Below are 26,419 nucleotides of genomic sequence, written 5' to 3' on the forward strand. Positions count from 1 at the left end.
TACAGGTACTTGGAACACCAAATGAAGATACGTGGCCTGGAGTCCACTCCTTACCCCATTTCAAACCAGGTAGGTCTAAGTACCAAGTTCATCCACATTTTCCTTTTCCTGGAACTACAGAACAAAGATAATTACATCACTGACCACGGTCTGGGAGCTGGCTTGTAAAGACATCCATTGGTATTTTTGGCAGCTCTTAATTTACTAAAGAACCTCTGAAATGTTTTTCTAAATGACCTGAATGCAGTGCAGAAACCATGATGTGCTTTTTCTTGCTTCTCACTTCTTATTGTGCTCAGGATGTTTTTTTTTTCTTTTCCTTTTCTTTTTTTTTTTCTTTTTTTTTTCTCCTGTATAGTACAGAATGAGCCCTGACCTGCTTGCATTCTCCTGCCATGTTTTGCCGAGTATCATACACCTTAGTAGGCTGATTCCAGATTAACATTACTTTCCTGTAGACTACTCTGAACTTTGAGGAATACTGAAGGGAACCAAAGAATAGGGGAAAGACTTAATGAAAGCTGCAGCTACTACTAAATCATCTGTTAGTACCATTCTACACCCATTACTTTTTTGTGTGTGTTGTAATCTAAGTTGTCATACTCTATGACCATTCTTGAAAAGTTATTCTATCATGTGATACATTTGTATGAGAAGAAGTGAACAGTTTGCTCCCTGAAGACTGAGAAGTACATGGTCAAATTATGTGTGCATATATATGTTGTAGTCTTGTGACCTTTTGACTGGCAATCTTAGAAATACTGTTTTCCAAACATGAACTTTCCTGCACTTTGGCCACAACAACCCCATGCAGCGCTACAGGCTTGGGGGAGAGTGGCTGGAAAGCTGTGCAGAGGAAAAGGATCTGGGGGTGTTGGTCAATGGTTGCCTGGACATGAGCCAGCAGTGTGCCCAGGTGGCCAAGAACGCCAACAGCATCCTGGCTTGTATCAGAAACAGTGCAGCCAGCAGGACCAGGAAGGTGATTGTCCCCCTGCGCTCTGCTTTGGTGAGGCCACACCTCAAGTACTGTGTTCAGCTTTGGGCCTCTCACTACAAGAAGGACATCGAGGCCCTGGAGCCCATCCTTAAAAGGGCTATGAAGCTGGTGAAGGGCCTGGAGCACAAGTCCTGTGGGGAGTGGCTGAGGGAACTGGGGTTGTTTAGTCTGGAGACGAGGAGGCTCAGGGGAGACCTCATTGCTCCCTACAACTGCCTGAAAGGAAGCTGTGGGGAGCTGGGGGTCGGCCTCTTCTCACAGGTAACTAGTGATAGGACTAGAGGGAATGGCCTCAAGTTGCGCCAGGGGAAGTTCAGGTTGGAAATGAGGAGAAATTTCTTCTCAGCAAGAGCAGTCAGGCATTGGGATGGGTTGCCCTGGGAAGTGGTGGTGTCACCATCCGTGGGGGTGTTTAAGGAAAGATTGGACGTGGTGCTTAGGGACATGGTTTAGTGGGTGATATTGGTGGTAGGGCGGTGGTTGGACCAGATGATCTTGGAGGTCTTTTCCAACCCTAATGATTGTTATTCTATGATTTCAGATGTCTTACTCCTAGCATGCCTGAGGTTTCTCTGTAGACTCCTGGTTCTGCTTTACTGCAGATGGTAGTCCCTTCAGCTTTTGTCATAAACTGTGACAACTTGTCATTGTTTCATTTAAGACTAATTTCCAAGTCCTCTTATAAGTCAGATGTAGAGGAGATTCCTCTTTCATTGCACCTGTCTTACTCATTAGATTCCCAGTATCATAGTAGCTTCTCTGGGACAGAGAAGAAGTGGGAAGTGAGGCACAGGATTTGAAAAGGAGATATCTAGGTAGTTCTGAAAGTGAAAGAGAATGAAATAAATATATTGTCAGGCTTACTTTAGTAATAAAGCAAAGCTATGAGAAAAAGGGAGGCAGACATCTTGCTTGTATTTTGTTTTTCAGTCTCTGCCCTAGCGCAGTCTTATTGCTGCATAATCAAATCGTTCTCTAGTATTCTGCAGTGAGTTAGTAGAGAGAACTTTTTAATGAATACAGTTTTTCACTGTATTTTTCCTAAGCCAGTGTGTCATTAAGTATTCAAGCTTTTGCCTTCTTCATTCATGGTGCTGATTAATTATTGAGTATATATGCAGAATCCTTACAAAATACAGTGGTTTTTAACTGCATTCCAAAGACACTGTTTTTATCCAAGGAAAGTAAAGGAAAGGAGAAAACTTGGAGACATTGGTGTAGGTTCTTTGCATTTGTTCTTTCTTCTGTGTGAAAGAAAAGTTTTGAACAGCAGATGGCAGCCAAGAAACTTCTTGGTTTAATTTTTGTTTGCCTTCCAAGTGTGTTAAGGGATGTGGGTTTATTACCACAGAAGAACATCAGGAAATAAATCCACAGTAGGCACTTCATTAAATCTAATTTTTAGACAGGCATTGTGTTAAACTTCTTTTTATTTTCTTTGTCCCAGACTGTGGATTTTGTCAGCTATGAATATATAATAGTTGTAAAAATGCAGAATGGGGAAAGTACGAAAGATGCCTCTAAGACAGATAATGGTCACTTGGTATTTTCACAATTTCCACTGGTGTCCTCTTTGTTCTCTCAGATCCTTTCCACCTCTGTGAAGTATGTAGATTTGCAAGTCAGAGTAATTATTATCCTGGTTGGCAATTATTTAATGATTCTAGGGCCTGTTAATGCAAAGTGCTGAGCTCCTTAATTCCCATACAGTGTGGAGGTCTGAGAGCACTCCAAAGGAAAAAGCCCTCCTCTGTAGTTGCTTGAAATACACATTATGTTCTATGCTCCTTTTGTAAAACCCCTATCCTGCATCACCTTGGGGAGGGAAAAAAAAAAAATAGTATTTTTGTTTCTTTTCACTGATTTTTAGAAATAGAAACAGCAATAGAAAGAATAATCTAACTAGACAAGCAAATTTGGCTTATGTACCCCAAAACTGGGTAATTGCTAGTAAAATGCGGAGCTGTGAGAGCAGCAAAACCATCACTTCTGGAATCACACTGGAATGCCAACATCTAAAGCAGGCTCTGCACATAGTGCTCTGACCTATGGACTGTGCTGGATTTATGCTGTTTGCTCATGCTGTTAGGGTCACTGGAGCTGTTTAGTCATGGATACCAGGTTCTCTGTAGCTACTTAAAAAAAAATAAAAGAAAAAAAGAAAATGAGAAAAACAAAAAAAGCCTTTCTTCGTGCCATTCTGTGCACAGTTTTCTGGCTACGGCAAGGCTGCTTGTCTCCATCCACAGATGCTCAGCTGGCCATGATCCCCTTCTTGTCGGTCTGAAATTGTTGTTACACTCTAGACAAAATTTTCTCAGTGTATAGGACTGAAAGACTTTTCTTTCCTGACGGACTTCTTTGGAGCAAAAATTGGAGGTTAATGCTTTCATTTAATTTTTAGATTAGTACATTTAAGATAACTTAATCTTTTCTTTTTCTTAGCTCCAGAGTGCAGGAGGGAATCTGAAATGTCTCACCCAATTCGAATCAATTCCATTATTCTTTAAAATTTGTAAAATTACTGCATTTGAATATATATGATATGTGGTTAAATAACTCTTGTGCTTTATGTGTCTTTGTGTGGACTGGGAGTTTTAAGACAGCACTGGTGATATCAACATCCACTCAGGCAAGGTTTTGGTGCTATAAACTGACCTATGTAAGCATAAAAGGATGGGATTTGAACAGAAAGTATTAATACCTAATGGTTACTATAGTTTAAAAAAGAAAAAAAAAAAGTACCGGGCAGGGCACATTAATTGTCTGTGGAGTTGGGAAGACTGATGAGAGCTGAAACAAAATGTCATTGTATTTCTTGTTTGCATAGATTTAAATAACTAATTTTCATGCTGTGATTTGATAGGACGCACTCCACTGCTGCAGGGAACTAATCACATTTTACTAGAAGAAACAAGTAATGACTGAAAAACATGGCATTAGTCTCTTCTCCACTAGAATGGCCAAAGGTCTGATTATTCTGGGAAGCAGCCAGTGCATAAACGATGATCTCTGACATCTTAATATGGAAGAACTTTTCTGATGCTGAATTACAGATGCATTTCTAACGGTAGCTGTGGGTAGCTCTACATGAGCTAAACTCCTAACTTCAGTAATTTTAACAGCCTGTAACTGTGAAAATAAAATGGCCATAATTTGTTTTGCCATTAACAAAATGAGAAAATAACTTATATTTTACCTGTGTGCTTTGAGATCTTTGATTGTTGTCCATCTCACAAATACTGAAAGTAATATATGGATAGTTAATTCTAAAAGTTGGCCTATTCTTTGAGATTTCTCTGTGTCTCAGCCTCAGTCCTCACAGTTTGCAAATGTGTATATTCATGTGCACACAAACATACGTGCGCACGTCTTGCTTAGTAAATTACTTCCATGGATGATCTAAAAAATGCATTTGAAAATCCTGAAATATGTCAAAAGTTACTTCTGTGATTCACTTTGAAGCTGTCATGACTGCTATAATCTTGAATGTGACTTCGTGTATTAAGAAACCCAGCCATTCAGGCTCACTATGAAAATAACTTATCCGCCCTCAAATAGAAGGCAGTTTGAGTAAATTATGACAAAGTTGGACTTGATAATCTTGAAGGTCTTTTCCAACCTAAATGATTCTGTGATTCTGAGTTTGTTTCAATAAATTCTTGAGTCTTCATTCAGCTTAGAAGCCCTATGTGAGAGGTTATTGGTCAGAGAGATTTTAAATGATAAAAATTGTCCTCTGACAATTTTTAATTAATATTCTGTTAATATTTTGTTACAATACTTTAATAAATATGTAGATTTGCTGCTCTAAAACAGATTCAACCACTGATTGTATTGCTGGAGCAATGTCTCCAAGAACAAAATGGAAGTACGCATTTACTATGTCTGCATGAGTAGAGAGAGAGCAGTATTCCAAAGTAAGCTCCTTCCTTACCAGTCTCATGTCTGAGTATTCCTCATTTCTGTGTATTATTCTCTCCATCTTCATTAAATCTCCCATTTTTCTTAGTTTGGAGTCTTCCTTTATCCTCCAGACATATCTCCTGGATTCAGAGTCCTGTCCAAATAATTGAGCAAGATAAGCCTTTCATATCAACATCTGCACTTAAGTTTCTGCTTTTCCTACATTCTCAATTAATGTCTGGGATGGCCACTGTGTAACCTCTGTCCTGGGAAGTTAAATAGATATTTGTCAGAAGACACTGTCAATGAGCAAAGGGGGAGAAGGTAAGATGTGGTCAGAACAGAAGATAAATGAGGTGATGGTGGACATTAAGAGATGTTAACTGTCAAGGAGAAGAAATAACTTGATAACAAGCAAGGTAGAGAAAATATGAGAATGGTTTGCAATGTTCAGTGTGCCTCAGCTTCCATACATTGCTGTTTCTAGGTGAAAGAAAGTTAAATATTTCATCATGGGCTGATGGAGTGGGAACCTGAAGCTCAGTTGTTCAACAGACTATCAGATGTAATATAAAGTAATATACCTGAAAACCTAAAGTAATATACCTGAAATACCTTTTTATGAGACAATGGAAACATCCACTAAGCACTGTTTTTTAAAAGAGAATCCATAAGATGAGGGTGAAAAGAGTTAAGAGAAAGAGACTCTCCTTAAGGAGACAGCAGAAGACTGAAAGAAACTAGGGAGGGAAAACAACATTCATAGGAAATACTGCATAATTTGGAGTCAGCCAGAAATTGACAGGTACTTCGTAGATTTATTAAAAAAATCCTGAGTATGTGCCTGACAAAACCACTGCAGAGCTGGTGTTCTGACTGAGGAATTCTGCTTTGCTTCACAGATGATCAATAAATATAGATTTGGTTTATAAATACGATCTATCTACCTGCATCTTCACAGCTGATTGACAACCAAAGATTAAGTTTTCATTTAGAATAGGGATGGATTGAGAGAATAAACTCTTCTGACACAAATCCGTGCAAATACTGTATGTGAGCACATATGGCTTTTCAAGCTTGCATAACTGTTTTTCCTACAGAGTTTCACCAAAGGCTGTCAACATTTTGTTACACACTGAATCAATATCTTGTCTGTTTGCATCTAGACTGATGACAAGTGTTCCCAGGCAAACTGGGAGTCTCTACTATTAAACTGTTAGAGCAGTCTTTGGCGTGCATTTAGCTCATGACAACTTCCAAATAATTAATTCCCAGGCATGTTTTGAGAATCAGCATGGACTGGGGACAGTTCCCAGTAAGAAGTATGCCTCACACATATATTGGAAGGCAGAATTGGGAGTGTGCTGTGGTTGTATGGACACAGGACAGGGGTCTTAATTTGGCCAGACAACAGTCCCAAGCACATTTAACTTGCTGCTATGGATGTAGTCTTGAGGAATTTGAGTACCTGACTAAGAGAGGAATTTGAAAAGGAGAATTAATTTCAATTTTTTCCCTTCCTTTTTTAGTTTTGGCAAAACTGTAATATACAGTGTTTCCTCAAGTCTCTGGTATCCACAACCCAAGAGAAGCAAGGTTGTCAGTTTTTTTCATCAGTCTTTAAATAAAATTGCATCAAACTGAAAAGTTAAAGTAACTCGTATATATGCAAGGGAGCCAGTGTGAGCACTGCTAAAGGGTAGAGCCATTTAATATGGCACTGTAAGGTAGTTCAGTGCTTCAGACAATGCTAGCTAATAAAATTACATTTTCTGTTCATGTTTAGCAGAGATTCTAGAAATAGCTTCTCTCCTTCCTCTTTGCACAACATGTGCTCTGCTAAAGCTGTTGGAAGGGAGAGGTGGAGAGGAGAAGCGATGGGAATGGAGGTCAGGGAATTGAAGTTATTTTTCTCAAGATGTTTCACATACAAAAAAAGCAAAGTTTAGCTAATTATTGTGATAAAAACCCAGTTTTGAATGGTCTTCAGTAAAAATTCTAATTGCAAATTAGTGCTGCAAATAGGGCTTGAAAATTTTGCTTGTCAGCATGGAGGCTTGTCTTTGTGTCTTAAGCTAACATAATGTTCATATTTTTAGGATCAAATCTTCAATAATAATAGCATATCTAAGTCTTCCATATCACAATACAGTGACAGTCACTTTAGACGTTTAATTTAAAGAAATATAAAGAAAACCCATTTAAAGAAATTGTGCATTAGACTTTTCAAAATATTAATTATAGTGATGTTTAAATATTTGCATTTAAGCTAATCACATTTGGTTTTAAATAGAGAAGAACATTAATCAAGGAATGCATATTAGCCAGCATGTTTTGATTAGCAACATAAAAAATGCCTTGAAGTCAAACTGTATTTTAAGTTCTTTGGTTTAGACAAGAAGCTGATTATCAGTAGTGTTAAAAAGGAGCTAAAAATCAAAATGCAGTCTGCTTCTAATTCCTTATGTAGCTCTTCTTACCTCTTCTAGGTTCTTTCAAGGCAAATGTGCAAAAGGTGTAATAGTTCACGTGTTTTTCTGACAGATAAAGGAGAATAAAACCTAATGGTATTTTATGTTACTTAAAATGCAAGTGCTTATTTTTTCAATTCTCACAGCAAACCAGTAATTCTTCCGTGGTCTGCTAATAAGCTCACTAGTGAGTTCTGCTGAAATTCTCTTCTGTTTGAACCTGTCCTTGATGCAAGGCTGTCAGATGGAGCGTATTTATCAGGCGGATAATGATGTTTGCAGTGGAGAGCGTATAGGTATATATGTGGGCACACAAGAATGCATATATAACAGAGTTGCTGTAGAGCAGTTGTCTAAAAGAAATAAGAGGCAAGCTTTGTAGAAATGCCACTGTTTCTAAGACTAGTTAATACAGCTGGGTATAATAGATGAGCTTTCTGGCACGTGCTTTCTTTTTTCTTTTCTATGTCTTCAAGCTGAGTACTATTTAAGAGCAGTTGCTCTAAGGGCATACTTTCTGATGCATCAGGCTTGTCACATAAACCAGCTGAAGAAACTTCTTCCCTCTCCTACCTCTGGCTGCTCACTTCTGCTTCCATTTTGTAGTTATTTCTTCCAGTAGCTTCATTGATGCTCCTCTTTGTGGGGCAGAATTGTAAAAACCTCCATGGCACAACAGGCATTGAGTAAGCTATGCTATAAGGTCTGGAATAATAATAATATTAATAAATAATAATAATTAAAAAATCAAATCTGTTTACTGTCAGAAGAATAACTTGTGTAGAATAAACTCTACAAGAGTACCTTGTGTAACTGTACCCACCATCTCTGAGTGGGTCAGTTGTGGTGCCCCGCAGAACAGTGACCGTTGGCTCTGAGGCTGGTCTTCTGGAGGTGTGGATGTAGTACACTAGCTTACTCTTTGTCTATGCTGTTTTAAAATCTTAAGAGTAAATGGTATGCTACAGGAAGATTGTGTGATTGGTACTTCTTTCCAGTAAGGAATATTAATACTGTGTTTTTGCTCACTTATGTGGTCCTATGTAGAGATCTCTTTAGACAGCATTTGATTATGAACACACCACTTGAATCAAGATTTAGCTAAATTGGTCTTCTAAGAAGCAAACAGTAAAACAGCTATAGGTGCTGCGAGATTTAAACAAAAAGTGAAGTCTCCCTTCTTTCATTACACATAATGAAAAGTCACCTTTGACTAGTGAAATTCAACATCCAAGTGAATAGCAATCTCTGTAACACTGAGAACATGGTAGCTAGTGAGGCTGACAACTATATATGTGGGATAAATTTCAGAAGATCAAGGCTTGTTTCCTGAATTTGTTCCCAAAAGATTTGCAATTATTTAAGTGTTTGCGTAAAGTAAATTAAGATCATGAGTTTTACTTTAAATTTCAGATAAGCTTGCCATGTCCGTCTTCCAATGTTTTAATTTAAAATAAGCACATTTAATAAAAATAATCAGAAAAGGTTTGGACTATAAAGATTCAAAATATACCTTAAACCAAATCTTGATCTGTAAATGTACAGTTTTTCAGGTTTCTTTAATCTAGATGTAGAGAGTGGGCATGTACATAAAGATGGTGAGCTCTGCATACTTGGCAGTGACTTTTATGTACTGAAGCATGGCTACATGGGTGAGTGATGATATGAATATGTGTATGAAATTCTTGCTTGTGCCCATTTGCCTTTCAGTTCTGTGGGAGCGGTAGTAAGTTTTGGCTACGCAGGGTTCTTTCCATATGGTTGGACTGAGATTTGGACCACCTATGCTGCTACTTTTCATAAGGCAGAGATTTCTCTCTTTTTTTTTTTTTTGGGAGGAGCATTCAAGGTAGTTCTGCAGTATTACAGGATCTCACAAACAGTCAAGATGTACTGCTGATGTTACTAATTTTTATGGTCAAATCAACAGGAGCATCTGGAAAATAAATACCAAAACTATATGCTTGAAAATATTATAAAATATAATTTCATGCAGTTAGTCACAGTCACATATGTGTAGCTTTAGATTTGTTTATATTAAATCTATCTAGTAATAAAGAACAGGAGCATCCATATTGATACATGAGAGTAGTTCACTCTGAAAGAAACTCAGAGGAAAACATAGAGATATAATTGTGAGACTGAATTCCAGTTATCATTAATTGGACACAAACAGGAGCTTCTCAGATAAAAGTGAGGAGGAGGTCATGTTACCTCTTCATTGCCTCTGACTATCAGATTGGTGTTCGTAGGTACATTATATTGTGTTGACACAATTCAGGACTTAAAAAAATGGATCATAATGGAGAAATTGAGGACAAGATTGTTGTAGCTTTTCAATTCTGACAGCTCTAAAATCAAAATCAGCTGGTTGTGTTATTCTGGTTTTTATTCTCTGAAGAAGGATTAATTCAGAAAACTACTAAAAGCTGGGATGTTCACGAGACTGGCTTAATTACCCACAGTAGTCCCATCTAGTCTGTGAAAGTTAACAAGCTTCTGGTTGGAGGCATGACCAAAAATTTGTGTAGAAAAATGAGAGATGTATTTTATTCGTGGGTTTTCCTTCCTTATACAGAATTTAGAGAGGATCCTCTAATCTGCTTGGAGTAAAGGGAAAAGAGTTCACATCAGTGGTTAGGAGAAGCATGGCCTCCCGTCACAGGGCAAATGAATGGAGTTTGAAATTAAGGACTTGGGACTGAACTTTGTCTCTCAGTAGAGAGGACTTCACCTTTACTGTGCTTTTCCCCTAGTTCTTCTACTGATTGCCTGATAAATATGATGTAAAAGATACTTATTTAAAAAGAGATTTAGAGCAGGGCAGCAGGCAGAGGAAGAAGGAAGATCACTTTGAGATTATACGTTTTGATTACACATGTCCTTTATAGCAGCATTTACATAACTGATTTCAATGTTTCCCTTTTTTAGTAAAAACTCATCTGGCATAGCAATGTTTTTTTTTTTCATTTTCTTGCAGAACTGAAGCAGATCTTTGGACATCAAGGCCTTAGAGCAATTTGGCCAAGTAGCTGACACCATGTTTCACAGTGAAAATAGGTTAAATTGATTAGAAAGAATTTCTGACAGTGCTTTGGAGAAATAATGTTGGATATGACAGTTCTCAACTGTTTAAGTGGATGTAACACTGTTGAAGTCAGGGTTGCTGTGCCAGTTTGAACCAGCTTAGTATCTGGCCAAACCTAAATGAGGGGTAAAATCAAGATCTGTCTTTCCATAGATTTAGGTTAGCTTTTCAGCAATGCTTCAGGTCAGTTCAATTCTCTTTCCACCCAGCGCTTTTCTGCACCCTTATTAGCCAAACTCCCATGTGTATCTTAGCCTCATTGGAATAGTGCTGTCTAGCTGCAGGTACTTTTTCTGTCCTTTGTCACAAAGGAATGCACAGTGTTGTGTTTGGACTATTTACTTATAAAGTATAGAATGTCTTCATTTTCTTGTAGTTTTTATGGGTATGTATTTTATCTGATTGCAAATACATTTGTAATTCCCATTTGTAAACTTAAATTCAGGGGCTTGTTCAGGTCCTGCTGAGGCCAATGTAAGTCGTCTGTTGACCTTAGTGGAGCTCAGACTTCTCTGGAGACCAGAAGCTGAATCAGTAAACAACAGATAAAATTTCAGTTGTAACACCCCTCTCTCTTGTAAGTTTGGATCATGTCCTCAATGCCATCATGATGCTTAAACTACTCACCACAGAAGAAGTAATTCAGTACTGAGGTTTTATTTGTGCTCCTGTACACCCAGGATCTGTAAACCCAGTCACAGGCACTGACTCCTATGCCACATTACTGGTACTGAATTGTGGTTGCATCTAGTAATGATCTTGACTACTTTGATCATTTGCTTTAAAGATCTGCCCTTGGGAATTGTCATACCTGTAGTAGATGCATTGTGTAACAGGGATAAAAAAAAATTGGCATTTCCTATAGTTCTAATCTGGATGCCTCAGGTGTGATTCAACCAAATAGTTTTAGTTTGTTACGTTCTGTGTAATGACAGTACATCTGAGAGTCACTGCGAGTTGTCTCTTTTTAACTAAAGAACTTGCTTTGCTTCATAGTGAAATTAACATAGGGAAGCTGACTAGGTGCTGCTTTAATGGTCATCTATAATAGTCACATATTTTCCAAGTGCAGCAACTTTTTGTTGGCAATACAAAAACTGAAAGCCTTTCAAACTTTTGTTTTATATGTTCATCTATACCTAAAAGTCTTTAATGGTATGCTTAAGTCTATTTGCATAAATTTAGATACAATATTACAGAAATTACATTTACGTTTTATATCAGTGTTTAAACTGGTTATGGTGATGTAGCTTCCACTTCCCAGTACACTTGTCAGATGTATCTAATATGGAGTGATTTCATTGCTTTAACTGAATCAGTATGATTAAAGCAACAACATTTTTAAATGTGTAGTGGCCCTCAAAGTCTGCAGGTCTGCAATTTGTCAAAAACTTCTGATAACAAAGTCAATGAGAGTTGAAGTTTTCGCATACATGTTTTTAGATAAAGAAAGAAAAGAAAATATGCATAAGAAGCAAAATCATCCGCACCGATGCTAGGTTTTTGAATATGCCATGGGTTGTTGCTTTGTTGCATCTTTAAAACCAACTATATTGCCATAAGTGAAGTATACAAATACAGGAATTCAACACACACACAAACTCCACCCCCCCAAAAAACCTTACATTTATAGCTGTGTGTACGTATACATGTAAACATAACGTTTGTCCTGGTTTCAGTATAGGATAACTGTACAGTACATCTATTAACTGACATTCTCATGAGTGAAGTGGAGACAAAATTAAATATTTTTGTGGTTTTATGGAGGACTTTGCAAATTTAGCATTTCTTCACAGCAACTAATGCCATCACACTAGGGTAGATGGCCAGGGTGAGTACCAGTCTACATGGTAGGATTTTGGTGTGATCAGGCGTTGTGGAAAATGTTTTTATATTTTTCCAGCCAGATAACATTTGTTCCTTCCTGAGTTGCACATATGTCCTGTTCAAAGGACTAACGGAGTATGAGCTCTTCATTTTTGGAGCAGTTTTCATAGCATCATTCTCTGCCAACAAGAGTCCTAATGCAGAGCAAGCATCTTCTCAGATCTGGGAGGGAAAGTGCTTACATCTGAACTTAAGAACTGAACGTTTGATGAAATGAGCTCCCCATGTACTTTGTTACTTCTGTTGATTATCTGTTATATGTTCTTTAGATAATGAACTCTTATGTAGCTCTCATGTTTTGTGCCTCCCTAAGTGTCACACAGACCCCCACTTACTCTTACACCTCCTGGGAAACGTGACAGTGAGGTCACAGAGAATTGTGTTTGTGATAAGGAAAAAACAAATTAATTGTAGATTTTAGGCATTTATTTTTCCCTAGCAGTCAAAAGTATTTGAAAAATAACTGTAAACATTACCTTTTCTGGTGATGTTGTGGTAAATGAGTTTTTTGCCATAATGCTTTTTTGTTTTTGTTGGTTTTGTTTGTTTGTTTGTTTGCAAGTATTTTGTTTGTATTTACGTGACATTTGCTCCTATGCTGTTTTTCCTTCCCTGTCTTGGGACTTGAGCTGCAGTAGTTACATAAAAATGATGAAAATTGAGAGTAAATAAATAATTTTGAAAAAATAATCCTGATTTTAGGATAAATAATTGAATGTGCCTCTTCTCTTTTTTTACAGAACGGTTTACACAGTACAGCCCTAAAAACCTTAGACAAGCATGGAATAAGTAAGTCTTTTTTTTTAAATTATTTTATTTTATTGCTTTTTATTCTTAAGGATATGATTCATGCCAACCTCAAGTTATCATAACTTAAAATGACTTTAACCTTTTTAATTATAGTAAAAGTATTGTTCTTTCCCATGTCTCTCAACTTTGAATGTTTTTTGAATTGCTAGCTTTCTGTAAATAGGGAGAAACTGCAGGGCATACAGTTTTATTCCTGGGGATGGATGTCAATTGGCAAGAATATTGAACTCACTGAAACATGTTATAGAATTGCTTTAGACCATCAGTTTTGAATCTTATTTTCTTTGTTCAACTATAGAGGTTAAGAGACTTTTAAATAATCTGTTTCTAATCAACTTTGAATGGAATGTTGTTTCCAAATAGTCATCCTCTGTTGCAAGGTCCAACTGAGCATTTCTGTGAGCTAACAACCATACTGTTGTATATTTTAATTATTTTGACTGAAAAAGTCAATGTGAATTCACCTTTTTTTTTTTTTTTTCCTTTTAATGTTTCCTGATACTTGACACACATGTATCAGATGGAGAAAAATATAAAGGTATTGTGCTCAAAATCCAGAAAGGTTGCCTACTAAACCAGTAGCCAATGCCTAGCCAACCATCTGTGTAAAACTTACTGGAAGATTTCTCAGCATATGAAGATTCTTTGCAGACAGAATATTTGGGCAGCACTGTCTTGAGTGATTAACATCTTTTATATTTGAAGAAAGCATACACATTATCAGTTGGATGAGTAGGATAAGCAGTTATTTCAACAATTTGTCTGCTGGAAAAAAATCTTAGAATTTTGTCCACCCTGTTTTGACCATTATTATTATTATTTTCAAGAGGGCTAAGTCTTTGCTGCAACGGCATTACCATTTTTTGTTTGTTTGTTTGTTTCTGGTACTCATTCCAAATTTTAGTGTTGGTACCAACTGGCTATCTTGTTGGTAGTTTACCAGGAAGTTCAAAGAGGAGGTTACCAGGAAGTTCAATCAGCAGGACTCTGAAGCATCTCCTCTTCAGTGTTCACCACTGAAGTTGAAGAAATGAAACATTTTGGAGAAGGAGCATCCTTGTTAAAAGGGAAAAATGGTTACTGGTAGAGTAAAAGTCCAAATCCTTTTTCAATACCATAATTTATTAACACTAGTGTGTGTGTACAGCTCTGAAATTCATAGCACAGTCGTTTGCCCAAAATGTAATTAGGTTTATGCTCACTTTGCCACTCTGTTATTCCTTCTACGTCTGCTCCTTCCCATCCCAATTTGGTTCAACATGTTGGACTGAACCAGAAAGGCATACTTCATTGAAAAACAACAACAACAAAACTTTTGAAATTATGGTTAAATGAGAAAGGAGAAATCTCTTAATGTACCAGGGTCGTTGCTAAAACTAGTTGTTGTTGGATGTGATAGCATCAAATGTACACCTGTTGAGTCAGAACCTTCATTTCTACAGTGCCAGGTGACTGTCATGACAATGTAGCTTCTTCTGCATTACTACAGAGTCCTTCGTTAGGCGTTCTTTCTGATTCCTGTAATGAGGGAGACAATGCTGGCAGAACTGAAGCCAGTGCAGACCTTCATGAAGGTTGAGTGTCGTCACCTACCTAAGTCAACTGACTTTCAACAGTCTGTAGAGAATTTCCTGGCAAGTATAGATAAGACTGAAGCCTAATTTGGTGACTTTTGTAGAAGAGGCTACCTCCTAGTTTTTGTGAAGATTTCAAAGTAATTTTATCAGTTCTTGTGATCATTGCAGGCATCTTGCAGTGTTTGACTCTACCTCAGTCTAGCTGCTTGGAATGATGTAATTCCCTGAAAGTCACAGCTTTCATTTTAAAAAGTTAATAAAATTATCTATTTTCTGTCCTTTAACAAGGAACAAACTTGCAAGTTCATCGTTTCTTTGAAAGTGGTTAATGAAATCCAAAAGCTTGGAAAAGGCAATTATATTACAACACAGGCAATTAGATTTGGATGGAAAGAGGGACAAGGAAACTAATACTGATGTGAATGTGTTTGCTTGGGGGCCATATACATACGTGAGTAATGTGAATAGATACTGTCACACTATTCCATCCATTCTGCAGGAGCGAGCTGACTGTTTTTCCGTATTTTAACAGCAATTAGACCTAGCATTATCTCCTCTGTATGAATCAGGGCAAACAATAGATACGAATTTTAAAAGCTGATACCTCACATTTCTTTTAAGAACATTGCATGAAATTTCTGTTTTCTTAAAATATCAAAAAGGAACAAAGCCCATTTTGCTTAAAACAACTCCTCAATCTCCGAGACTTCATAACTGACACAAGTTATGATCACACCACAGACTGATTCAAGGAAGGCCAGAGCTTTTTCATTTCTAAGAAAGCCCTTCAAATTTACACATTTGCAATGTTCCATGCATAAAGGATTTGCAATTTTTCAGCATAAATGAAGGGATCGAAAGACTGAAAACAATAACAATGCACGGAGTTTGGTGCTCCATATGTGCAGTTCTACTATAATACAAAATATTTAGTGCCCCCAAATTATGTATCATTTACATTCAGAATGTAAAGGATTTTCTTTTCTTTTCTTTTTTTCTTTTCTTTTCTTTTCTTTTCTTTTCTTTTCTTTTCTTTTCTTTTCTTTTCTTTTCTTTTCTTTTCTTTTCTTTTCTTTTCTTTTCTTTTCTTTTCTTTTCTTTTCTTTTCTTTTCTTTTCTTTTCTTTTCTTTTCTTTTCTTTTCTTTTCTTTTCTTTTCTTTTCTTTTCTTTTCTTTTCTTTTCTTTTCTTTTCTTTTCTTTTCTTTTCTTTTCTTTTCTCTTTTCTTTTCTCTTTCTTTTCTTTTCTTTTCTTTTCTTTTCTTTTCTTTTCTTTTCTTTTCTTTTCTTTTCTTTTCTTTTCTTTTCTTTTCTTTTCTTTTCTTTTCTTTTCTTTTCTTTTCTTTTCTTTTCTTTTCTTTTCTTTTCTTTTCTTTTCTTTTCTTTTCTTTTCTTTTCTTTTCTTTTCTTTTCTTTTCTTTTCTTTTCTTTTCTTTTCTTTTCTCTTTTCTTTTCTTTTCTTTTCTTTTCTTTTCTTTTCTTTTCTTTTCTTTTCTTTTCTTTTCTTTTCTTTTCTTCTTTTCTTTTCTTTTCTTTTCTTTTCTTTTCTTTTCTTTTCTTTTCTTTTCTTTTCTTTTCTTTTCTTTTCTTTTCTTTCTCTTTCTCTCTTCTCTTCTCTTCTCTTCTCTTCTCTTCTCTTCTCTTCTCTTCTCTTCTCTTCTCTTCTCTTCTCTTCTCTTCTCTTCTCTTCTCTTCTCTTCTCTTCTCTTCTCTTCTCTTCTCTTCTCTTCTCTTCTCTTCTCTTCTCTTCTCTTCTCTTCTTTTCTTTTCTTTTCTTTTCTTTTCTTTTCTTTTCTTTTCTTTTCTTTTTTCTTTTTTTTTTCTATTGTAAGTCTTTATCTGTGTGCTATATTAGAGTGCTGTTGCTTGCACAACTGTAGTTAAGGAAGTATAAATATTTCTGTTATAGCCAACATATTCCCATGGCTTTATAATTCAACTATAGACTTATTATGTGAACAGACTGATTCATACTTGAGATTTTCTTTCTTTATTGGGATGTTTCAAATAGCAGCAATATCTAATCTAAATATATATATATATATATGTATATTATATATACTTTTAACATCCCGATTTAGTATGTAGAAGATGTGATGGTGCAAAGTTATCCCATTTAAAATAGAATTGTTTTAAGTATAGTTGGGATAAAACATGAAGAAAAATGTGTTTTGTTTTTAAATGCATGTTGGTATTATTACAAAGATACTTTCTCTTGTTGGCTTAGTACCTCTGAAAGATACACTTTAAAGAACAATATTAATGGTCTTGGAAGGATTTACATGTGTGCGTAAACTTCAGATTTGATGCATACGCTTACTAATTTCAGTGAAATAACTTCTTGCTATTCGAGGTTGGCATGGACATTGACCTTTGCAACAGGAAAGTATTTTAGAAAATCTCTGTGCCAATCACTATACAGTGTTAAGTAAATGCTTTATGGATATATTCTAAAGTATATACCAGGATGTCTTTTGTAAGTATGCAACTATATATTTAAATAATATTTTAGATGGAGAGAAAAGATTGTCTAAAAATGGCTTACCATTAATGCAGCCATGAATCTCTGCAGTCTGAAGCTGCTGTAAATCTTTCTGCCCAATGCAGGTGTATGCCGGTCAGGGACAGGGCTGTGGCAATCCACAATTGCTGAACTCTGCACCTGTCAGGTTTACAAACAGAAAAGCAACAGAAACTCTTCTGAACAGTTTCAACAGCCTCTATCTGTAACTGTATTCCAGTGGTGAATATATTTATTCACCTTCTCTGAGGTGAAGTCCTGCCTGTTACTGCATTTATAGAGGGGGGATTGAGGTACAAAGATATTAAGTAATTTGTCACAAAGAAACTGCCTTAGAAACTGTAAAGCCGTGCAATAATTGAATGCGGTGCTCCCAAATCAGGAGATAATATCTTCAACTTTCTGAATGCAAGGAAGTTTTCTCCGGTTACTGATCTTTCACAACTAGGCACAGTCCAGCCCTTTATCTTGTTTGTGTATATACTTCGAGGCCCTGACATTGAAGAATAACCATATGGGTTTAGAAGTCTTCAAAAAGGCTTACTTCAAAATATATTATAATTTATGTAAGTATAAGTTACTAGAAGGAAGAATAACACTCGTCCAGCTTCCATAGAACTAGCTTCACATATATAAGGTAGAGAAACAAAAAATAAAAATAAAAATTAAAAAATCCACAACAAATCCAAGACCCCCCAGAAGGCCATAGCTGGTAGATTGGATGCAGTATAATTGCACCTGACTGATTACACCAGCTTCCATGAGATGTGGAGTGTAAAGCCAGAGCCGGGCCATGGAACAATGATGCACCTAGTGGCTCTTTAATTTTCAGTCTCACTGAAAATTAGCAAAAAATGTGGAATGTAAGAGTAATGTCAAAGTGAAACCCACAGTTACTATATAAGGAGTCAGATTCCTAAAATTCTCTGAATGGAATAGGTCAATATTTAATCCTACTTTTGGGAAGTGTTTGAGGGAAGTAATATAACTGTCACTCAGAGTGCATTAAATCCTTTTGAGACTGAATTTTCTCACTGACTGTGAAAATATCTGAAAATTATTAGGATAGTATTTACTAGGTAAGATGTGATTTATAAGTTTTTCAGAAAATTCTTATGACGTTGGAAGCATTCCAACATTTTGTTGGAAACAAAACTTGCATTGACGTTTGCTTCTCTCTAATATGAAGCTTCATGTACATTGCATGACCTAACATTGTGGAATGTGTTTACAAAATACTGGCCCAAAAATAATTAAGATGTGGTAATGTGATCTTCCTATAGAGCTCACAGTGAATTACGTTTTCACCTTTTTTTTTTTTTAAAAAAAAAAACTTTTCTGTTGAATTACATCTAAACAATAAAAACCAGGAACAGCTCTGCCTTCAGAATGCAATGCAACCTCTTTCAATTTGCAAAAGCTTCTCCACAATAAATAAAAAACCCTTACAGAAGAATGACAAAAGAGAACTAATTATCCTTGTGTATATTTGGTAGGACATAAAAAGCTTTTTCAGATCCTTCTGTCATAATGGGTTTCATTGTGAGAAATTAGGTTGGAAAGAAAAGGTGCAATTGAAAACAAATTCTGCTCTGCATAAATAGGACTGCTACTTCGTAATTCCCCAAAACGGCTGTATTTATTATATAAATAAGACTTTATTCTCCCAGCTAGTCCCACTACTGAGGTTTTCTTCCTCCAACAAAATGGCCTCTGTACTTGAGACCTCTCTTCTAGAGGATACACTGTTTGAAAGTTGCATTCCAGGATGGGCTTGCCTATTTTGGGACTGTTATTCTGTGAAAACTTCCTGAAGAAAGCAGTGAGTGAAAAGAAATGAGTGCATTTGCTTTGAATCTGTGTTTCATTTCAAACCTGACGTAGACTTCGGAATTGTTAAGAGCTGAGACTTGGGAGCATTTTTTTGCTAGTTTGCTTTGCTTTTTTGAGACAATCTTTGCCTTAGTGAGGTTCTGAGTAAAGACAAAACTCTCTTCTCATTGTCATTTTTATCTTGTTCACCCCATGCCCTGTAAGCAGCATTGTTCATTGCAGTGGAGTCTGTAGTGCTGCCAGAAAAATATTCAAGATCTCAAGCACAGCAGGAGCAAAAAAACTGTCTAGTGTTGTTAGTAAAACCTTTCTGATAGACAAAACCAAGCAGTAATGGTTTAAAACTGTGCCTGTGCAAAAGTTGGGGTGTATTCTGGTCCAGGCTGGTTTATATATGTACACGTGTTTGCAGTTGGAGCATGTCCTGCAGTTGTGCCGGGGCTGTCTCCGTGTTTGCATTTAAGGAGTGATCAGGAACCAAGCTGAGGGGAGGGGTGAGGATGGAAACCAGGCACAAAAAGAGAAGATTTTGTAGAAGTATTTGTGATTTAGAGGCATATAAACCTGCCTCTGTCTCCTGATGATTTGCTTGGTGTGATATTGCTGTACTTTTTTTTTCATTTCCTATTATGTTTCATGTTTCACATAAATACCCCCTTTATCAGTCATTATCTTTTCTCCGAGGGACTTTAGGAAGCATATCGTGGCAAAACCTATGTTAATATGGGATGCAAACAAAAAGTCATTTCACAGGTAGTAAATTTATTACGCTATTTTGTTAAATAAATAAATACATTCTCCGGGATGTGATAGCATGCCGATTGACCCTTTCTGTGCAGTAGCCACAGGCTGGGACCAGGCAGAGCCTGGCAGCGAAGGCCGGCAGCGGGATGCTGTGGGGTGGGCTCCAGCCTTAGCACTGCGGAGCTCTCTGCGCTAGGAGGAGCGCTTGAGCTGACCCAGCAGTCGCTCCTCTAGTGTTAGAGACCCTCAGCAGAGGGGAATTTTTGTTATATTTTCCTAACGCAATTTTTTTGGTTTGTTTATTTCACTAACTAGCGGGGTTTATTAAATTAATTTCAGGGGGGATGAAGTTGCTTGTTTACACTTACGTGTCTTTTTGTGTGTCTGTTACTATGCATTGCACTCAATACAATTTGTTATGATTCTGGCATCATAAAGGGGCTCAAGTGCAGAAGTCAAAGTTCCCAGCCTGGCTCAGGAGTGTTTAGTGCAATAGCTGAAATGCACCGTATGTCTTGTCAGCTTTATGGTAATGAATTATATTACACTGATTGAAACCAGTGACTGAGAAAGACAGAGTTTCTCTATTTATACCTTTGCCAAGATGAAAAAATCTTCACACTTTATATTTGAATGTTTCTTTCATTCTAATTGTAAATTACTCAAACGTTACAGCTTCTATACATTTGGATGGAGATTATTCCTCAGCCTAACAGACCTCATTATTATAATGCTTATCCTGATATTCAATTTATTTTTGCTTCTGCCTTAATTCCCCCTCTTTTGTGATGTTGATAAGCTTTATGTATTGTGTTACATCCTCCTGGCCCAGTTAAAAATAATAATAAACCTCCTAACTGGACAACAAAAGCCTTTGTCCTCTCTAATATGAAGCTTTTTTTTTCTGTATACTACTAACTCTAGGTTGTTTCTTTAGTATAATCACATTGTTACCATCCTATACCTATATCTGTGACAACTGTGAAAATATAGCCCTAAATTATATGGCTATTCTTTGTTGTGCAACAACTAATTCAATTTCTGGCATTGGACTAGAGTTTTTTGGCATTATATCTGGCCTATTATCTCTGAACCTATCCATATTTTCAGTTATTTTTCCCTGGAAGTAATTGTTTATTATCCTCTATCCTGTGTGTAGATTTTCTGCCCATGTATCTCACTTCTATTAGCCTCGTTGTACTAATTTTTTTGTCTTTGGTGGTGTCTTCAGCATTTAGTTTCGTCTAAGAACTGATTCAGTATGCAGCATATCCTTTAGTCCAGTTCATTAATAAAGATGTTAAATAAAACTGTGACTAACACTAATCCCTCTGGCACACAGCTGGACACTTCCCTTCCAACTCAGTACATTGCCACTTATCATTACCCTTTCCTTATGGTCTGTCAGCCAGTTTTCTGTCTATGAGATAGTATATCACATCCCAGCTCTTCTGAGTTTGTCTACAGAGCAAGATTTTTAGAGAAACTGCATCAAACACTGTGTCCTGTCACTTTGTTCCACCGAAGATAAAGCCAATTTTTAAAAATAATCAGTTCATCTGATATCTTGTTCATTAGTAATCTGTTCTTTTGATCACCATTTTGTCTAAGAGTTTACAAAGCCATTTCTCCCTAAAACTATTTTTGCTTCTATAGTGTCTGTATTTTGTTTTTATTGTCTATCTTTTGCTACTGTATTGCATGTCAATGTCCAGCAAAATATTTGTCAAGGTTCTCTTCCTTATTTGAAAAACAAGAAAGGAAGGATTTTTTTTCTCTAGTAAAATACTTCAGAATGCAGTGCAAATTTAGTTAATGTCACTTATAACTTATCTACAGCAATGTCTGTATACAGAAATGTGGAAAGAGAGCAAACTGTTCTTCTGTGGATTTCATAGAAAGAAACAAAAGGTCCCTTACATTTGTTTGCTATCCTTACTAATTCTGTAAGAATTCCTAAAGATATTGAGACGTATATCAGATAGACATGTTTATTTGGTGTTTCCAGGTATGATTTTTTTTCAAAGTATGTTCTCTATTAACGTTTTTGAGTACTTACTGATCAACTCTTTTCAGATGTTTCCAGTTGTGTTTTTTTTTTTTCCTTTTTTCCTTATGCATTTCTGCACGCCAACATTTTATTAATTTCTCAGAATTATGTTTTTGGTAGTCTGTTACTCATGTGTTGCCATAGTGTCTGTGTTCATTTCTTGGTTTGAAGTCTAATATGTTCTGATCAGAGGCACCAAGCATCTTTATATCCTCATATTTCTAAGTCTGGTCTGTTGCTACAGTTCTGTACCGTTGGCCTCTCTGCTAAAATCTTTGTTCTCCAGACAATGACATTGCTGACAAAATTTAGTCTGAGATGTATTTTGAAAATATTGGCCTGAAGAACTGAAGACATACTTTGAAGTCAATAATGTAAATGAAGTAGACCTTACTGCTGGATATGTCATTATTTGTGTGTGTCCGCTATAGACACAATTTTTCCAAAATGAATGCCAAAATGATGGGCATCTTAAGAATTGGGCTGGCATTCGAAAATGCTTAGCACTAAAGCAACTGTCATCGGTGTAAGTGGATTGACATTTTCAAATGCTTATTGTCATGTGTTACAGATAATTTTTCTTCAACTCAACAGTTTCTGTGATTCTTACTTTAGGGTCTCAGAAACTGATATCTTTTTGAGATACGGTGCAGAGAGGCAATTAAGTGCTATAATATCAATAATGCCACTGAATTTTGCCACTTCTGCAAATATGTCAAGGCAATCTCAAAACCCATGCTATTTGGCTCAATTGCCAGCCAAGACTTATGACAGTAGTTAAGGTTTCTGCAGTAGTAAAAACATCACAAAGTATCTTCACTTAAAATACTTATTTTAGTGACTTTTATGATGATTTGATGTGAGTTTTTCGGTGTACTTCTGACCACCACCTTTTGTGCAGTAGAATGGTAATCACAGCTATTCAGATATTACCATTCATCAGTATCTCCTGTGATGTTCTCCCAAAATTCTTTGCAGTTTGACTGGAAAAATCTTAAAACACCTCTTCCTCATTGCTTCCTTTCCTATGTTTCTGGTTGTGGCACTTCTTTCCTGTCATGTAGGACTGAGAAAAAAAGAATTGTTGCTTTTTCATGCAGTGTTTTTGAATTGGAGGTGCAAAAACACATGGTGTTATAGGAGACTAGTGAAAAACATTGATTTGCTTCTAAACTTGGAGTTATTTGCTAGCCAAACAGTTTTCGTAATTAAATTTATTGATGTCTTTCAGTAGCTTATTCTAGAAAGTTTGAAGCTATTGTTTGAGAATTTGTGAGAGATGTTGGCTGCAGGCAGATCAGCGTCTATATAGGTTCAGTGTCTGCTTGACCTGATTGTCAAAATGGGAAGATAGGAGATAATAATCCTTGCTGCTGTATTAAAATGGAGAGGTTAGATTATGTATCTTCAGCAATACGCTGTGAATAAAGAGACTTAGCATAGGACTGGTGCACCTGTCATTGCTGGAGGGCAAAGAGGCAAGTGGTTCCAAAGGGAACTGACCTTTTTCTTTCAGGCATTGAGTCAATCCTATATCCTAAGGCACATGATCTGCGTTAAAATTATTATAACTCTCCTGGTATTAGGCTGAACAACAGACTCTGGTGAGAATCTATGAAAAGAAAACATAAAATGAGGGTGATGGTGGTTCGTGTATTCTTTTAAATTAAGCCTTTATAGGAAATGCTTTCTGTAATTCTGAAAGGTTTCACTAAAACTGTTAAGTTGTTCTCTGGTTAGGATAAACTTAAATAAGGTTTAAAATAATATTTTGAAATTTTGTTTGTCTGAATTAGTGGGTTGCTGGATACCAAAATGTAAATTATGGTGTTTATCAGTAAATATGAATTCACAAAAAATAAAAAAAATAAATGACTGCATCCTTTTAAATAATACAATGTATAATACAGTGTATATCCACTGTCTGCTACTTCAGCTGAATTTATATCCATAAGATCTGATTTACAAATAGACAACTTTCTGTTAAATTATTCACATCTCATAATAATTGATCTTACAGAGTTGAACTTATGCTGAAGCATATTTGATCATAAATTCAATGAAAGCAGCCACCATCTTTGTGATGTTTGTCCAGCTAAATCCTTCAGTGAATAAAATAATAAAGATGCCAGCTGTGTGTGTTTTATGATCACTGTTGCAGTAGGAGGGTGAAAATACAAATGAATAAAAGCTCTAATTTTCCATGCTGAATTTGTAATCTCAGAATCTTACTGCAAAGAATTTAAATGGAAAAAAGAAATTTTTTTACATCTGTCATGTTTCCATAAATGTATTGTTTGCTTTTATTTAGGAATGCAGAATATTTTTTAATATTGCTATTGTTTTTACGTAAACATAAAAAAAATCCAAAGAAATCTTGTAAAAATAGATGAAATTTATGTTTTTCTCTCAGGTGCCATTACAAGTTAGGAATGGACCATTCTTTTTGAATTAGTTTCTTTGGTTAGATTCTATAGCAATCTTAAAGCTATGTTTTCTACTTAGTACTAACTATATACAGTTAGTGTGGCTCAAACTAATTTTACCACCCTGATATAAAAAATCATGCCCCAGAATATTATTGGCCTTCCTTCAGCATTATGACTTTTGTGGACTAGGGTGTTCTATCCCTTTTATTTCTTTCATATTTGATCCTTAAAGTGCCCTTGAGTCAAGCTTTATTCTGCAAGCATGAGGGCATGAATCTTTCCTGAGATGTTGACAGATAGTGTTTGGTGAATATCATTTTTCTGTCAGATACAGCCTATGTCTATACTGCTAACTAAAGCAGAGCCAGGGACTATCTTCTGGCCCTGAGGCCATGTGGCAGACCTTAGCTACATCTGTACTAGGTAACGCTTGGGCATGCATCTCCTGAGGGTTTTATGTGGTTCCCATGCAGCTGGTGGTGCAATTATTATTTTGGGGCTGTTTGGTATTAGGTTTTGAATTCAAAAATTCCAGAATAGCCCAAGACCCATGCTTCAGACCACAGGAACTGTATTTTCTAGCATAAGCTTGAAGGAAATGTGTTGTGTGCCCTGCTTGTAGGAGGCTGGCATGTGCAACCTTTTGGGAATGGTTCCTGGCATGGGTTGCCCCGTGAACAATGCCCAGGAATGGTTTTGGAGCATGCTAGTTGGCACGGGTCAAAATTATCCAATGAGCAGTGGGGACACTCAGCAACTGAGTGAATGGTCAGACTCTCTCCCTAGCCGTGCTTAAGTCATCGGCACGGGTTTTAACGGTGAGATTCTTAATATTTCCTGCCCCTTGCACACTTGAGCTTGTTCCCAGTGAAGTTTTCCCACATTCCTCCCTCTATAATGCTAGCATCCTTACTCACCTTGACCTGAAGCCATAAGGATGTTTTTATCTTTCCTTTCTTTATCCTCTGCATCCAGACTGCTTTATACATTCTTGCCAAGATACTTTTTTTCCTTCCCCAACCAGCTCTGTCACTCAGATCTTGACATCCTATTTTTTCTTGATTATCATAATACTCTTCCTATATCCTCTCCTGACTAACACCCTTCTTCAAATCATATAAGAAACAGCCCATACACCCAGTTGTTTGTGTGTGTGTTGTTTAGCTCCCCTTCCAACACTGGCTGTTTCATTCAGTCACTTTTGAGCAGCTTCTACCCTTTTCAAAATCCTCCATAATAAGGCCTCTTCCCTTCTCCCTTCACCAAGCTCCCCCTCGTCTCTCATTCATATTTAGTCCTTCTTCTGTCCCCTGGATCCTTCTGATAGACTCTCAACTGCTTTCATCTTTTCTGTGAACCACATTGCTGTGTGCCCAGGTAGTGCATTTTTACCACTTGTTCGTAGTCCTTTTCTCCAGGGTTCTTGTTCTCAGTGTGGAAGCTGCTAAGACTTGCCCTTGTCTACCTTGAATGCCTAAGATCTGCCTCCTTTCCAGCAAAGCATCCATTTAGGCACCTAAATGGGACCCAGATATTTACCTGCTTGTCCTGATTTGGTGGCAGTACACATGACCAGCTGTGTAGCGGAGCTCCATGGATTCCACATTTCCACATGTGCAAAACTTTTGGAAATCCACCTGCTTATTTTGGGTCATTAGAACTGGCTTGAGCTCTTCTGGCAGTCAATTTTAGTGATAGCTGGCTCTTTGGGAAACCTGACCTTTAATGGTCACTACTATAGATAACGGTTTTGATTTTAGTTCTTAAATCACCTATGCTGATTTATGTCTTAATAGCAGTAACTCCCTGCTTAGCTGTATCTCTTTCATGCTACTTTGACAGGTTAGGATTTGCAAAAATAGTTCAGTACTGAGTCCTTCCCTACTGCAAGCCAATTTCTGAGTGTCAGATAGCATTGCATCCTCATACATATGTGAGTGCAAGCACTTAAAATCCACATTTCAGTAATTGATAGCTAATACATATGGAATTTGTGGGTTGGTCAGTCATTTCCAACCTGTTTATAATTAAAAAGGCATAAGCTGTTGAGTTAAAAAAACATTTCAGTACAGGTATATGTGGATATGTACTGTTTCACTTAAAAA

General features: G+C 36.6%; 1 protein-coding gene across 4 annotated transcripts in view; it reads left to right on the forward strand.

The window, feature by feature from the left end:
* CDK14 (cyclin dependent kinase 14) overlaps nt 1–26,419 on the forward strand; it is a 348,887-nt gene that overhangs the window by 225,825 nt on the left and 96,643 nt on the right. For all 4 annotated transcript variants that reach the window (XM_080582561.1, XM_080582560.1, XM_080582563.1 and 1 more), the window contains 2 exons: nt 6–69; nt 13,093–13,141. In XM_080582561.1, coding sequence (XP_080438687.1) covers nt 6–69; nt 13,093–13,141 — 113 coding nt within the window. The remainder of the gene's footprint in view (nt 1–5; nt 70–13,092; nt 13,142–26,419) is intronic.

This window comes from Anser brachyrhynchus (genome assembly GCF_964034855.1).
Source record: "Anser brachyrhynchus genome assembly, chromosome: 2".
Lineage (NCBI taxonomy): Eukaryota > Metazoa > Chordata > Aves > Anseriformes > Anatidae > Anser > Anser brachyrhynchus.